The sequence below is a fragment of the Papio anubis genome, chromosome 4 (genome assembly GCF_008728515.1).
Source record: "Papio anubis isolate 15944 chromosome 4, Panubis1.0, whole genome shotgun sequence".
Classification (NCBI taxonomy): Eukaryota; Metazoa; Chordata; class Mammalia; order Primates; family Cercopithecidae; genus Papio; species Papio anubis.
The window spans coordinates 41,470,251-41,487,057 of NC_044979.1; the positions used below are offsets into that span (position 1 = coordinate 41,470,251).

General features: G+C 35.9%; 1 protein-coding gene across 2 annotated transcripts in view; it reads left to right on the forward strand.

The window, feature by feature from the left end:
- The window catches only part of ASZ1 (ankyrin repeat, SAM and basic leucine zipper domain containing 1), a 64,143-nt gene that overhangs the window by 26,354 nt on the left and 20,982 nt on the right, over window positions 1–16,807 (forward strand). The window contains exons 5-6 of one of the 2 annotated variants that reach the window (NM_001112614.1): window positions 15,239–15,350; window positions 16,174–16,308. In NM_001112614.1, coding sequence (NP_001106084.1) covers window positions 15,239–15,350; window positions 16,174–16,308 — 247 coding nt within the window. The remainder of the gene's footprint in view (window positions 1–15,238; window positions 15,351–16,173; window positions 16,309–16,807) is intronic. The other variant, XM_017956151.2, reaches the window with a different exon arrangement.

Genomic DNA, 16,807 nt, shown 5'->3' on the forward strand with positions numbered 1-16,807 from the left:
CGCTTTTTATGCATAAATAGCTTTTTATGCTTTATTATACATAAATGCTTTTTACAAACGGTAGCAATTTTCCTGTCCAGCCTGTCACTCATGGACTGCCCTGTAAGTTCTCAGTAAACTCTATGTCTCATTTGTTGATTCTGGGTCTCTCCTTCGACCCCTTAAACACAGTGCCATCCCTATTGGAGCCAGTAGGGGTCCAGCACAACAAATGTCAGCTGTTACTCTTATTGTTGATTCTTTGAAAGTACTGGATTTTACCCTCTGGTTGTTTTTAAGATTTTCTGTTGGTCTTTTTTTTAAAAAAAAAAAACAAAAACAAAAACAAACAAACAAAAAAAAAACCAGCTTTGCTGTGATATCCCTAGGTATAATGGGGTTTTGTTTTTGTCCCACAGGAATTCTTAAATCTGTTGTTTGATGTATTTCATTAGTTTGGGAAATTTTTCAGGCAGTATGTCTTAAGATACTGCTTTTTCTTCATTCTCCTCTCCAATTGAGATTTAGACCATTACATCTATATTGCATTTGTTTCTTAACACTCTTTTCTTCTTTTATCTTCTCCATATTCACACTGGGTATTTTCTTTTGGTCTGTCTTCCAGGCCATTAATTCTCTTCTGTAGCTAATCTACTGTTAAACCCATCTATTAGCTTTTCAATTTCATTAATCTTGTTTCTTAGTTCTACAATTTTCGATTGCTTCTTTTTTTTCCCCTAAAGTTTAGGTCTTTAATTAATTTTTCCTTCTATTTTTCTTCAACAGTAATCACACTTATTCTAGAGCATGTTTTAACATCTATAGGTCTGGATGTTTTTTGTTTGTTTGTTTTATTTTGGTCACTTGGCTCTGTCTCCTAGAATGCCTGGTAACTTTTGGTTGAATGCTGGATATTATATAAAAATTTGGTACAGGTCTGTTTGCTTCCAGAAAATATTTAATATTCTTCTGACTGATAGTTAAAATAAGGGCAGGTCTCCTCAATTAAATCAGGGATTAAGATGATTTTGGGCTGGATTTCAGGATCCATTTATTTCCTGTATTTTCCACAGTCTCAATTCAAACTTGGGGTGTTTATCTGAGCCACTCTCCCTTTGAGGATCATGAATGCCAATTTTTATTTCCTCTGTTATTTGGCTGAAAGCTCTCTTAGCATCTAGTTTTAGCTTGGTGGTTGTAGTCTTCTTCAGCCCCTGAAAATACTTTGAAGGCAGAAGTCCAACAGAAGATCACTTCTCTGCAGGGTCACCTTTCTGTTACTCCCCTTTTTCTAGATTCTTGAAGTTCTCAGTGCTTTAGTAGACCTGAACTCCAGTTTTTGTGTTGGAGTTCCTCATCACCATAAGAAGGTCTAAAGGTACTGCTTTCTCCTAATGCTACCCAGGAACTGGCAAATGTCTAAAGGGAAAAAGTGGAAGAGGATATAAGACTCAATTCAACAAATGCTGCTTTTCTCTCCCGGAGCTTGGCTTCTCCTGTTCTGGCAACTTTGGTTTTTCTACTGTGTCTATAAACATATTTGTATTTTATCAGCTTTTACAGTCTTTTTCAGTGGGAGGTTTGATCTAACAAAACTTTTCTGATAGGTAGAAATGGATATCTAATTCCTAGCATTTTATCATTGTCAAAATTTCCTTTATCCTAGTTGTTTTATTAATCTCTCAACTATAAACTGAGTGTTTTAAGCAGATTAAAAATATCATATAATACTGAACTGTATGCAAAAATATGACATGAAGACCAACCATTTTACCCTTAGTACAGATGAGTGACAAATACATCATGGTGAAAACATATTTTTTCTGTGAGACTGAGTTTTGCTTTCTGCACCAGAATAGCATCACTCAAGTCTCTATTTATGAGGTGGACAAGCAAGATTGTCGCAAATTTTCCATTACTGACATCGATGGAGCCATGACAATTTGGAATTTCTGCTTTTCTTTGAATGCCCTCTAGTGGAAATTTTATTGAAATGAAATAACCAGAAATTGAGACTAACGAAAGGTTCTGTATCATCCAGAAATAAAGTTTAATTATGGTTATATAATGTACATAAACTTTATTCTTTTTAACCAACTCTTATTTTTTTTTAGTTTTATTGAGATACAATTATGTAATGTAAAGCTTAAAGTGTACAGTTCAGTGGTTTAAGTATATTTATGGTAGTCTGCAACCATCACCATAATCTAATTTTGGAACAATTTTATCATTCCCAAAAGGAACTTAATATGCATTGGCAGTCATTGATTCCCACCCAAACCTCCCAACCTTCACCCCTTAGCAACCACTAATCTACTTTATAATTCTATAGGTTCACCTGTTCTGGACACTTTACATGTAGCCAACTCTTGACTATAAAAAAATTTGAGGAAGCCTGGTAGATGAAGAAAAAAAATCACTTAATGTCATTGGTTTTTAAAATTGGTTTCTGTTACACAATTAATACATGCTAAACGCTAAGAGTGAGAAGATGAAAGACGCAGTACTTACCTCAAGAATTTGACAGTACTGAAGAGATTCCAAGGCTATAAGCATTTACAACATAGGAAGATTAGAGGTAATAGAAAGTGTCTCTAGGAACAAAAACTGGGAAAACTTAGATGCAGATGACAAGTGAAACCGTCCTAGAGGTTCATTTCTCAAACTTAGTTGTTTTTTGTTGTTTGGTTTTGGTGGGTTTTGTTTTGTATTTTTTTAGCATTTAGTTTCAGCTTTGTTCAGTTTTGAGAGACAGTCTTGCTCTGTCGACCAGGGTGGAGTGCAGTGGTGTGATCCTGGCTCACTGCAGCCTCGACCTCCTGGGCTCAAGCCATCCTCCTGCCTCAGCCTTCTAAGTAGCTTGGACTACAGGTGCATACTACCATGCCTGGCTGATTTTTTTAATTTTTTGTAAAGACAGAGTCTCACTATGTTGCCCAGTCTGGTCTCGAACTCCTGGTCTCAAATGATCCTCCTGCCTTGACTTCCTAAAATGCTGATCTTACAAGTTTGAGCCACTGTGCCCAGCCTCAAACTTTGTTTTGAAGAATAAGTAGGAGTTAGCCAACTGAAGATCATAAAAATGAATATTCAGTTTAGAGGGAGGTGCACATGCAAGTGGAGAAAGATGAAAGAGCCTGTTTCATTTAGGCAGTTGTAAATAGTGAATCTAGAAATATTGTAACCAGATCATGAGATATTAGAGTAGAAAGTGGGTCAGAATTGACCCACTTTGGCAGAGGCTAGATAATAACCTGTGTAATCCTACTGAGAGATACGAATTTTATCATGAAAGCTATTGAATAATTTAAGAATGAACATATTAATATTTTGTAAAGGTTATTCTGACAGCAGATTGAGAACGAAATGGAATCAAGAAATCCAGTTAAAAGATTATTGCGAGAGCAACTAAACAGTGTTTCGTCAGCACTATACCTGCCAGTATGTATAGAGGTACTTCTCTCTCTATAATGGCTGTACAGTATTCCACTGTATGGATGTGATATCTTAATCCAGTATTTCATTGAAGAACACTTGGATTGTTTCCATTTTTTAGTTTCACAAAAAAAGTACTACAGTGAACATCTTTGGCAAGTTGGATAGATTTTTTGATAGAACACATTCCTAAAGTGGAGTTGCTGAGACAAAGGTAGATGTGTATTTAGAATTGTGATAGTGTTATGGGAAGGCAGGCCTTGAGCATGAGATGTCCAGGTTCTTGGCAGGTTGAACAAAGAGTTGAGCAAAATGCACAAAGAAAGAAAGGAACGAAACAGCAAAAGTAGGGATATATTGAAGCGAGGTAACACTCCACAGGATGGGAGTGTTTTAAGCAGATTAAAAAGATCAGATAATACTGAACTATATATAAAAATATGACATGAAGACCAACTATTTTACCTTTAGTACAGAGAAATGACAAATACATCATTTGTGGTTCAGGAGCCCCACTCACAAGGTTTTCTGGGGTTTAAGTACCCCTTTTGAGGTCCCTATTGGCTACCCACTATGTGGATGAAGGATTTGGCCTGTGGCCGATTAATAGCTGCAGTGAGTTCGCCTGTGGCCAACCAGAGGCCAGAGTGGACTGGCACCCTATGCAGATAAAGGGATAGCCCGTGCTTGGCCCACGGCCAATCCGTGGCACTTTCCCTTTCCACCTGAGACTTAGTGGAACGGAGAGGCTTGTAGAGGGAGTAGCCTTTGATCCTTGTTACTAGGCTGTGGAGAGATGGGGATTTTTCTTTTGATCCAGCTTTAGGAAGTTAGCATGAATTGGCCTTAGGTTCTCTGCCTTCAGACCCAGTGTTTTCTTCCAGCTTTAGGAAATTAGCATGAATTGGCCTTAAATTCCCTGCCTTCAGACCCTATTCTTCTGCCTTAATAGGTGTTACCAAATTGTCTTCTGAAAAAATTGAAAACCTTTACACTATCTCCAACAGTACTTGAGAGGACATACATAGTGACAGCACTAGATATTTTTTTATGTTGTGAGCTTTACTGTTTGATTTGCAAGTAATGATGCCTCATTTTAGTTTGCATGCTTTTTAATAATACTTAATTGATTAGTCTTGCATATTTTTGTAAGTTGTATTTCTTTGTCTACTAATTAATTGCCTATGTACCTTGTAGTTTTGCTGTTTGGTGGTTCACATGTTTCTTATTGATTAACAAGAATCTTTTGGGAACTGTAAGGCAATTCAGTTATGTAAGAAAAGTACAAGATGTAGTTAATAATAAAAATACCTATTAATTACTGAGAATTTACTTTGTGCATGGTACTGTTCTTTGTTACTAAACATTATTTTCTCATCACAGATTGTGATACTAACACAAATAGGTGCCACAAATGTAGAAACTATTTTATGCTCATAGAAAGTTCTAGAAACTGAGGCAGTGAGAGTTTAAGAAACTTATCTAAGCCAGTAAATGTTGGAGGCTAGATCAGACCTAGGCATTCTGACTCCACAGCTTAACACTCTAAATCAGAGGTTGGCAGACCTCTTAAGTTTCACTGGAACACAGCTGTAATCATTTGTTTATGTATTGTCTATGGCTGTGTTCATGATACAACAGCAGAGTTGAGTGGTTGTGACAAATCCCTGTATACATCACAAAGCCCAAAATATTTACTGTCTTGCCCTTTACAGAAAAAAATTTGCTGACTGCTGATCTAAACCATTGAACTATGCCTCTAATTAAACTATTAGATCTTTTTATTAAGAAAAGGAGAACAAAATCATGATTTTTAAATTGTATTAATGTATGCTTGGTAAACCGAAAATAGTCAACTCAGAAATAACAATCATAAAGTATAGTAGTTTCTACAAAACTAATGTGCAAACTTCATTTGATTTCCAACTCACAAGAAACGAAAAGCTTGAGAATATAATTTATTATGATTTAAAAATGTGAAAGATCTAAATGAAAAATTTAAAACTACACCAAGTAAAATAAAAGAAGATTGAATAGACACGTCATGTTGGCTGGATGTTGGTTGTCATCTTGACTAGGATGACTCAGTATTTAAAAAGACTTTTTTTTAAATCTAAATTTATAGAATTAAACATCTTATTCAGAGTGCCAAAGGGATTGTTTTAACTTGATGAAATGATTCTAAAAATTCTGGAAGAAAAACATGATCAAAAAAAGAATTTTTGGAAAAATAGGCTTATAAATTCAAGCTCTTAAACTGAGAATATGCTAAAGTCTTGCCCTTCCACAGAAAGCTTTAGATATAAAGGTATTAAAATATTTTGATAAAGTTAGTTTTGAAACAAAAAAAGTTATCTCTGCAATGGAAAAAGAGTAACTCGCCAAAGAAAGAAACAGATGGGCAACTCTAGCAATACCTAAAATCTGCATTACTGATAGACAAGGTTATCTTGTCTTCTGTGTTTGGAGGCCTTTGCCATAGACCAGAAGGTAGGTGCACAACCATAAATCACCAAAATCTGAAGAATGTAGGTATCATGAAACAGGTACAACAAATTCAACAAAAGAGTGACTTAAGCTAGAGAAAGTGGGAAAAATAGAGGAATCTAAAAAGGCCTTTATTCCTGAACAATAAAATAGGGATTTGCCTTCACAAAATAACAGTAGATATTAAAAAACAAGAACAATGAATTATGAAAAAAGGAACTATTGAATATTAAAACTAAGTATATGTGTAGAAGAGGTAGAAGAGTAGATGGGACTCATCTAATGAGCTGATTAGTGGACTAGAAGATAGAGGTGAGGAAATATCCAAGAATATAACACAAAGGGCTAAAGAAATGGAAAGTATAAAGGAAAGGTAGAGACATGGAGAATATTTCCAGAAGTCCTAACGTCTATCAAATAATAATTCCAAAGGAGAAAATAGAAGATAGACTATATTTGAAGCAATAAAGACCAAGAATGTTTTCCAGCTGAAAACAAATTTGTAGGATTGAAAGAATTATTGAATAAAAGATTTATATACAAATAGATAAATATATATACATTTTTAATTAAAATATGTAGACACATCACAATAAACTTCAGAACATTAAGAATGAAGGCAAAAATCCTCAAAGTTAACTACAGAAGAGATTATTTACATATCAAGAAAACTCCTATCAAGAAATGACCATCTTGGCCAGGCTTGGTGGCTCACCACTGTAATCCCAGTGCTTTGGGAGGCCAAGGTGGGAGGATTGCTTGAGCGCAGGAGTTTGAGACCAACCTGGGCAACAGAAATTTTAAAAATTAGCCAGGCATGGTGGTGCATACCTGTAGTCCTAGCTACTCGGGAGACTGAGGTGGAAGGATGGCTTGAGCCCAGGAGGTCAAGGCTGCAGTGAGCTATGATGGTGCCATTGCACTCTAGCCTGAGTGACAGAGCAAGACCCTGTCTCCTAAAAAAGGGGGGCCGGCGTAGGGGAGAGTATTTATGTTAAATTTGTATTAACTTTCCATCATAAGTTTGGTGTTCTAGTAGCTGAGGAGAGAGTGAAGCAAAATAAAAGTAAACATCTCTTTTCTCATGAAACCATGTATAGTTATTGATCAACTTTTCTCTTTGTTGAATAGTAAGGATAAGCGTTTTGGAGAGGAGAGGACTTAAAAGTAAGTACTGTACTTGAAGAAAATAATGAAATTAAAAGCTTTCAGATCAAGTGGGTGGGAGTGAAACTAAGAGAACTTGATCAATCTAACAAGGTGATTCCATGTCCAAGGAGACATGGAAACATGTATTTATTATGGAAGCATGATAAACAGAAGGTGCAAAAGTGTCAGAAATAAATCCAGCCATATTAATAACTAAGAAAAGTAATATAATCGGTAAAACTCACTTATTAAAGTAATAGTAACTCTCATATTGGCTAAAAGCAAAATCCAGTGAAGTCACACCTAAAATAAAACATTACATTAGAGTGGAAAATAAATAAAATGATTTTTAAATGCCATTTATTCAGCAAATATTTATACCTGGTAAATATCAAGAAAAAAAAAATACCCCAGGGTAGTAAATAAAATGCAAGGCAAAAATTACTTAAGGGACCAAAGAGAAAATGATGTTGATAGAAGCAACAATTTAACAAGATGGTTTTAATATATATGACTTTTAAATATATAAAACAAAAACTAGTAGAACTAAAAAAAGAGTGGAACATCCATAATCATATTTGAAGACTTTAATATATCTCTTAGAAAAAGTTAGACAAAAAATATAGAATAACACAATTAACAAGTGTATCTAGTTGATATTTACCTAGAATTCTGACTTTAACATAATTTACATGCATGGATTATTTTCAACATAAGTTATGTCGTAGACCACAAAGAAAGTCCTTAAGAATTTTTTTTTTTTTTAAATGATACCTGGCCAGGCACAGTGGCTTATGCTTGTAATCCCAGCACTTTGGGAGACTGAGGTGGGCAGATCACCTGAGGTCAGGAGTTCGAGACCAGCCTGGCCAAAGTGGTGAAACCCATCTCTACTAAAAATACAAAAAAATTAGCCAGACATGGTGGCATGCACCTGTAGTCCCCAGCTACTCAGGAGGGTGAGGCAGTAGAATTGCTTGAACCTGGGAGGCAGAGGTTGCAGTAAGCAGAGATTGTGCCATGCACTCCAGCCTGGGTGACAGAGTGAGACTCCATTTCAAGAAAAAAAAAAAAAAAGAAAAGAAAAAAAAAGTTATATCTTAATAATTTCTGGTAATTTCTGGATTAATTAAAATAGAACTGGTAAAAGTGACAACACAAGGCCTTTATATCAGAACTTGTGTGATTCAGACAAAACGCAGAGGAAATTTCCTCAGAGAAAAATAATTTTAAATTCATTTATTGGCAAATTAAAACATTATATGAACAGTATATTATTAATGTTTAAAAATGACTTTGCTTATTGTATTATTTCCATACCTAGAAAACCCTAAAGATTTCCCCCAGAAGACTCCATAAACCCCGATAAATGACTTTAGTAAAGTCTCAGGATACCAAATCAATGCACAAAAATCAGAAGCATTTCTATATACCAATAATGTTCAAGCTGAGAACCAAATCAAGAATGCAATTCCATTTATAAGAACTGTAAAAAAATAAAATAATTAAAATACCTAGGAATACATCTAACCAAGAAGGTAAAAAGATCTCTACAGGAGGACTGAAAAACACTGCTGAAAAAAAAGGATTTTCCATTCGTTTTTTAGAATACATCTAACCAAGAGGTAAAAGATCTCTACAGGAGAACTGAAAAGCACTGCTGAAAGAAATTATAAATGACAAACAAATGAAAAAGAATTCCGTAATCACAGATTGGAAGACTGCAGTGTCATTAAAATAGCTGTACTGCCCAAAGCAATCTACAGATTCAATGTGATTCCTATCAAAGGACCAATGTCATTTGTCACAGAATTAGGAAAAACTATTCTAAAAGTCATATGAGGTCGGGCATGGTGGCTCACACCTGTAACCCCAGCACTTTGGGAGGCAGAGGGCAGACAGATCACCTGATGGCAGGAATTTGAGACCAGCCTGACCAACATGGTGAAACTCTGTCTCTACTAAAAATACAAAAATTTGCTGGGCCTGGTGGTGCATGCCTGTAGTCCCAGCTACTTGGGAGGCAGGAGAATCACTTCAACCTAGCAGGCAGACGTTGCAGTGAGCCGAGATCATGCCACTGCACTCCAGCCTGGCAACAGAGTGAGACTGTCTCAAAAAATAAGAAAAAAAAATGAAACCAAAAAAGAACCTGAGTAGCCAAAGCAATTCTAAGCAAAAAGAACAAACCTTGAGGCATCATGTTACTTGACTTCAGACTATACTAAAAGGCTACAGTAACCAAAACAGTATTGTACAGGTACAGATATAGACACATAGACCAATGGAACAGGATAGAGAACCCACACCAACAACCAACTGATCTTCTTCAAAGTAAACAAAAATAAACAATGGGGAAAGGATACCCTGTTCAGTAAATGGCACTGGGAAAACTGGATACCCATATGGAGAAGAACGAAACTGGATTCCTACTGCTTACCATATACAGAAATCAATTCAAGATGGATTAAATACTTAAATGCAAGACCTCAAACCACAAAAATCCTAGAAGAAAACCTAGGAAATGCTCTTCTGGACCTTAGCCTATGCAAATAATTTATGACTAAGCTCTCAAAAGCAAATGCAACAAAAACAAAATTTGACAAGTGGAGCCTAATTAAACTAAAGAGATTCTTGACAGCAAAAGAAACTATCAGCAGAATGGGAGAAAATATTTGCAAACTATGCATCCAACGAAGGACTAAATATCCAGACTCTATAAGGAACTTAAATCCGTAAGAAAAATAACCTCATTAAAAAGTAGGTAAAGGACATAAGCACTTTTCAAAAAAAAGACATACAAGCAGTCAAGAAACATGAAAAAGTACTCAACATCACTACTCATCAGAGAGATGCAAATCAAAACCACAATGAGATACCATCTCACACCTGTCAGAATGGCTATTATTAAAAATTCAGGCTGGGCGCAGTGGCTCACACCTGTAATCCCAGCACTTTGGGAGGCCAAGGCAGGTGGATTCCAGAGTCAGAAGTTCAAGACCAGCTTGGCCAAGATGGTGAATCCCAGTCTCTACTAAAAATACAAAAATTAGCCAGATGCGGTGGCAGGTGCCTGTAATCTCAGCTACTCAGGAGGCTGAGGCAGGAGAATCGCTTGAACCCAGGAGGCGGAGGTTGCAGTAAGCCAAGATCACGCCACTGCTCTCCAGCCTAGGTGATAGAGTGAGGCTTCTTCTCAAAAAATAATACATAAAAAGTCAAAAAATAGCATTTTGTTGAAGCTGCAGAGATAAGGGAAACACGTACACTGCTGGCAGGAATGTAAATTAGTTAAACCACTGTGGAAAACAGTTTGGAGATTTCTCAAAGAACTAAAACTAGAATTACCATTTGACCCAGCCATCCCATTACTGAGTATATACCCAAAGGAAAATAAATCATTCTACCAAAAAGACACTGCACTCATTATGTTTATCCCAGCACTATTCACAATAGCAGCTGGGCATGGTGGCTTATGCCTATAATCCCAGCCCTGTGGGAGGATCGCTAGAGGCCACGAGTTCGAGACCAGCCTGGACAACATACAGAGACTCCATCTCTACAAAAATAAAAAATTTAGCCAGGTGTGGTAACACATGCCTGTGGTCCCAGCTACCTGGGAGACTAAGATGGAAGAATTGCTTGGGCTTGGGAGGTTGAGACTATGGTGAGCCATGATTGTACCACTGCACTACAGCCTGTGTGACAGTACAACCCTGTCTCAAAAAAAAAAAAAAAAAAAAAACCCCACTGTTACAAAGATACAGAACCAACCTATGTGCCCATCAAGACTGGATAAAGAAAATATGCCACATATAGACCATGGAATACTATACAGCCATAAAAAAGAATTAAGCTGTGTCCTTTGCAGCAGCATGCATGCAGCTGGAGGCCATTATCCTAAGTGAATTTATGTAGAAAAAGAAAACTAAAAAAAGGAAACCAAATACCACATGTTCTCACTTATTAGTCAGAGCTACCCATTGGGTACACATGCGTATAAAGATGGAAACAACAGGTAACTTGCTTAAGTCCAGCTGCTGGCTACCCATAAACCACGAACAGAAGAAACAACATGTGGTGAAAGGAAAGTAATTTTATTTATCAAATGCTAGCAATTCGAGAATGGCCAGGCTCATGCCTTCAAAAGACCATTCCAACTTTTTGGGCTAAATGAAGGGGTTTAAGAAGGAAAAGGTGTGGAAAATATGCAGGAGTGTTACCCGAGGGTGCAGGTCTACCTGTCTTGTTTCAATGATTATCTTGAGAAATTGCCTGTCCCGAAGGTCTGGTTTGCCTCATCCTGACTTTGGCCTGGTAGTGGTAGGCTAACTGTTCGTAACTACCCCTAAGTGGGAGCTGTATCTCTCTGCCTGGCTTATTTCAAAATTGGCCCCTGGATTACCTAAGCAAGCACATAATTAGATAAGCAAGCACTGTTCATTGAAGTGCCTGGTGGGAAAAGTAGAAACAAAACATTTCAAAATATGTTTCAAAGCTGAAAACAAGAAAGGAAAAAAAGTTTTAAAATGCATTTTGAGGCTGGGATACTTGGTTAAAAATAGACACTGGGGAATCCAAAAGGGAGGAGGCAAGGAGGGGTCAAGGGTTGAAAAACTACCTATTGGGTACTATGTTCACTACTTGGGTGGTGGGATTAATAGAAGACCAAACCTCAACCTCAGCAACACACAATATACCCATTAACCAACCTTAACGTGTACTAAAAAAAAAAAATGAATCTAAAAAAAAAAAAAGACTTCTGGATCCAAATTGTTACCTAGACAACTGTAAGTCAGATATATTCAAATACATAAATACATCACCATCACCATGTATTTATGTATGCATATATGCAAATACTGGGTGCATTTCTAATAAGCAGCAATAGATTTCCTGGCTTTTATATTTTTACTATAAGTTGTATTGTTTTATTTTCATTTCATGTTGTTCATTGCTAGTATGAAGAAATACAATTGATTTTTTAAATATTGCTCTTGTATGCTGTAATCTTGCCAAATTCATTAGTTCTAGTACTTTTTTTGTAGAGTCCATCAGGTTTTCTATATATATCATGTTGTCTGTGAATAAAGACAATTTTGCTTGTTTTCCCATCTGGAGGTATACCATTTTTCTTATTTTTCCTTGTCTTATTCCACTGACTAGAACTTCCAATAAAATGTTGGGTAGAAATGTGAGAGCATACATCCTTGACTTGTTTCTGATCTTGGAAAGTACTCTTTCACCATTAAATATGATGTTAACTGTAAATTTTCCATAGATGATTTTGTCAGGTTGAGGAAGTTCTCATGTATTCCTACATTGCTGAGAGAGTGTTTTTGTTAGAAATAAATGTTGGATTTTGTAAAATACTCGTTCTGCATTTGTTGAGGGTATTTTTTTTTTCATTTTTAGTTTGTTAATATGGTACATTATATTGATTGATGTTTCAAATATCAAACCAGCCTTGCATTCCTAGGATAATTTCCCTTAGTCATGATGTATTAACCTTTTTATGTGTTTTTGGATTCTGCTAAAATTTGTTCAAAACATTTTTATTTTCAGTGAAGATTATTGGTTTATAGTTTTCTTTCCTTATAATGGCACCCTCTGGTTTTGGTATAAGAGTAATTTGTGCTTCATAGAATGAGTTGGAAAGCAGCTTCTTCTCTTCAGTTTACTGGATGAGTTTGTTTAGAATTGGTGTTGTTTTCATTAACTGTTTGGTAGAATTCACCAGTGAAGCCATCTGGCCTGTTATTTTCTTTGTGGAAAATTTAATTTAATTTATAATTACTAATTAAGTTTTTAAAAAATAAATCTAGGGCTATTCAAGTTATTTCTTTTTGAGTGAGCCATGGTAGTTTGTGTATTTTGAGAAATTTATCCATTTCATCTAACCTGTCTAATTTATTGGCATAAATTTGTTCATAATACTTCCTCATACTTCTACAATCTGGATAATCTGTACTGATGTTACTTCTCTTGTTCCTGGTACTGCTAACTTGTTTCTTCTCTCTTTTTTACTTAATCAGTCTAGCTAAAGGTTTGTAAATTTTATTGATCTTCTCATAATAAAGATCTGAATAAGAATAAGGAGTTAGCAGTATGAAGGTCTGGGGACAGGGAAGAGCACTTGCACAGTTCCTGCCAAGGGGAGATCTTGGCATTTTCAAAGACAATAAATTGTAAGTGGCCAAGAATAGAAGCATGAAGAGGAGTTACAAGGCTATGGCAATAATATAAGTCAGAGAAAGATGATGTTGTCTTGGACCACTGCAGTGGCTAATGAGGTGAAGAGAAGTGATCAGAAGCAGATTATGAAGGTGAAGAGAAGTGATCAGAAGCTAATGAGGTGAAGAGAAGTGATCAGAAGCGGATTATGAAGGTAGGGCTAATAGGAGCTGCCAATGACTTGTACTCGGAATGACAGAGAAGAGTCATGAACTATGCCTAGTCTTAAGCCTGAGTAATGTGGTTAATGGTGGCTTCATGAAATAGGGAAGACTGAGAGGAGCCGATATGGGTTATTATAGGGGTAAGTGCAGTGGAGATTAGACATCAATGGTTTGGACTTAGATGTAATGAAGAATTTGAATTAGAATGGTTAGTTAATTCAAATAATTTGTTGTTGCCACGCGTGTGTGTATGTGGGGGTTTTTTGTGGCTTTGTTGTTGTTGTTGTTGCTGTTGCTGTGAGACAGGGTCTCACTCTGGTTGCCTAGACTGGAGTGCAATGGCATCATCTTGGCTCACTGAAGCCTTGACCTCCCAGGCTCAGGTGATTCTCCCACCTCTGAAGTGGCTGGGATTACAGGTGTGCATGACCACACTCAGCTAATTTTTTTTTTTTTTTTTTTAATTTTAAGTAGAGGTAGAGGCGGGGCTTTGCTCTGTTGTCTCGAACTCCTGGAGTCAAGCAATCCACCCACCTCAGCCCCCCAAGTGCTAAGATTACAGGCAGGAGCCACCACACCTGGCAAGTTGTATATAATTTTTTACGTTTGCTTAAGTTATCCAGGAAATTCAATCTTTACCTCATAAAGATTGTCTATCTAATGAAGTCACTATGTAAGAGATATTCAAGGTAGAGGAGGCAATGTTATACAACTGCCTTAGCATATAATTTCACATAAAACATTCAAATTATAATATACCATGAAATAGAAGAAACAAATATATATGAATTGCTTTGTGCTAATAAGGACATTGGTGTGAAGTGATCAGATTTCAGGGTATACCTTACGCTAACAAGCCTTACAGAGAAATAGTCTATTTGTAGGTTGTATATGTAATGTGAATAACCAATAAAAACTTTCTTGGTAAGATCAAAACATGGAGCTCTGAAATTATTTATTTTTCTCTTCCAAAGTTCTTTGTGTATAAATCAGATCTTGAGGACGACTCAGGAAAATTGGACTCAGAATCTCAGACCTCCTTTAAAACAGACCATGATGTTATGTTCAGCCCAAGTAGAGCTGATAAAATCTGGTGTCCTTGGAATAGGCCCAGAAGCTGACTAACTTCCAGGAGTAGAAGGATTGAATCTCTAATTTTGGGAAATGATAAACTACAGAGAAACCACTATCCTCTCCCAGAAAGTACTCTTAAGAGAATATTAAGCTGGTTAATCTATTGATCTCTTTTCTGATTACATACAGTAAGTCAGAATAAAATTCTTTCAGTCTCAAACTAAAGTAGAATCATAATAGAATACATTAAGGAATAAAGTTTTTAAATTTACATTTTTGTTTCAGCAATCCTCTAAATAAAATGTAATAAGCATTTAGTATTAGCAAATCCTTTGAGGGCAGGGACCTTGTTTGTGTCACTCATTACTATATTCCTAGCATAAGCATAGTGTGGGTACTCTGATAATTTTCTAGATGAATATGTATATTAGTGAGACTTCATAGTAGAAAGCATGGCTTATTTCATGTATTTTTTAATACATTTATTCACTAGAGGGTGCTGTGTAAGCATTCAGCACTTTAAAAGTGTCATCTCTTTCACTTGTACTTATTTGCAGGAAGATTGGATTTTTAAATCACCTGATTTAGCAAAAGCTTTCATTTCTTTTTCTTTATTTTCAAAGTAGTACTGGTGGTATTGGGTATGGTTAAATTAATGAAAATGAGAGATTAATGGCAGCATTAACACAAATGTTTCCTTTCTTCCTCCTCCTTAGGAGACTTATGACCCCAATCATGTATGCTGCTCGAGATGGTCACACCCAGGTTGTTGCTCTCCTTGTTGCTCATGGAGCAGAAGTTAATACCCAGGATGAGAATGGTTACACTGTGAGAAACATTTTTACAATGTTTCTTTTTGTTTCTGTTATTATCAGTAATCTATTTAAAAAAAAGAGTTTTAAGAAGCAATAATTACAAAAGGGCTGGAATATAATTGCTATCTGGTGAAAAAAAGCAACAGTTGAAATAAAAGGCTGGCATAGTGACTGACGCCTGTAATCCTTGCACTTTGGGAGGCCAAGGGGGGCAGATCACCTGAGGTTAGGAGTTTGAGACCAGCCTGGCCAACATGGTGAAAACCGGTCTCTCCTAAAAATACAAAAAATTAGCCAGGCATGGTGGCACGCGCCTTTAATCCCAGCTACTCAGGAGGCTGAGCCTGGAGAATCGCTTGAGCCCAGGAGACAGAGGTTGCAGTAAGCCGAGATCATACCACTGCACTTCAGGCTGAAGTGCAACAAGAGCGAAACTCCATCTCAAAAAAAGAGGAATTAATTGACTCTCTTAGTCCTTACTCTTGATTAAAAAAAAAAAAAATTGTAACACACAGCAAAATCTGGGCTCTAAAATATACCTAAGAATTCTTTTTTGTAGAAAACTGGTGATTGGCAAATAAATCCTTTTATTCCATAACATCAGTTAATTGTATAAAACACTGGTTTTAAAAAATCAATGAGCTTTGCAGTCAGCTTTGCAATTACAACTTTGGAAATATGTTTACATTATATTGTAAAATGAAGAGATTGCATCATTCTATTAATTAACTATGTTCTCTTTTTTATTGTGTCATAAATACTGTTAAAAACTTTTCCTGTCTGTCTCATATACACTCCTTCTCTTTAAACAATCTTCTTTTTCCCCCCACTTACAGGCTTTAACATGGGCAGCACGTCAGGGTCATAAAAATATAGTTTTGAAGTTGCTTGAACTTGGAGCTAATAAAATGCTACAAACCAAAGATGGAAAGATGCCAAGTGAGATTGCAAAAAGAAACAAACATCATGAGGTATCCTTCTGTACATATTAAACTTATTTTTTGTGGCATGTCACATTATCATTTGTAGAACTTTTTTATTAATTTGTTAGAATTTACAAGGGTAATTATAGTGTATCTGGCAATTATTAAATGTTTAAATATGTATCTTTCCTCCAGCCGGGTAATGAGAACTTTATTTTGCTAGAGTATTCATCTTCAATGAAACAAAAGGCACTTATAATACAGTAATTTAAAAGCTCTATAAAAGAGTAATAAAATCTTATTTTGGCCCCAGGAATAAAATTGTAATATACTATTTAAACATTTCAAACTGGTCCAGAATTTTAAGTTATTGAGTGAAAGCTAGTAAAATGCCAGTTTGAACTTGTAACTAAAACATTCTTTTGTAAGTTTAATTAATATATTAAACAATTTAAAAATTAAATTATTTAAGCAACATTTACTCTTATATGTGTGACAGGGCATACGATAAAGTGATAATATACCTGGATGTATAATCTATCATTTA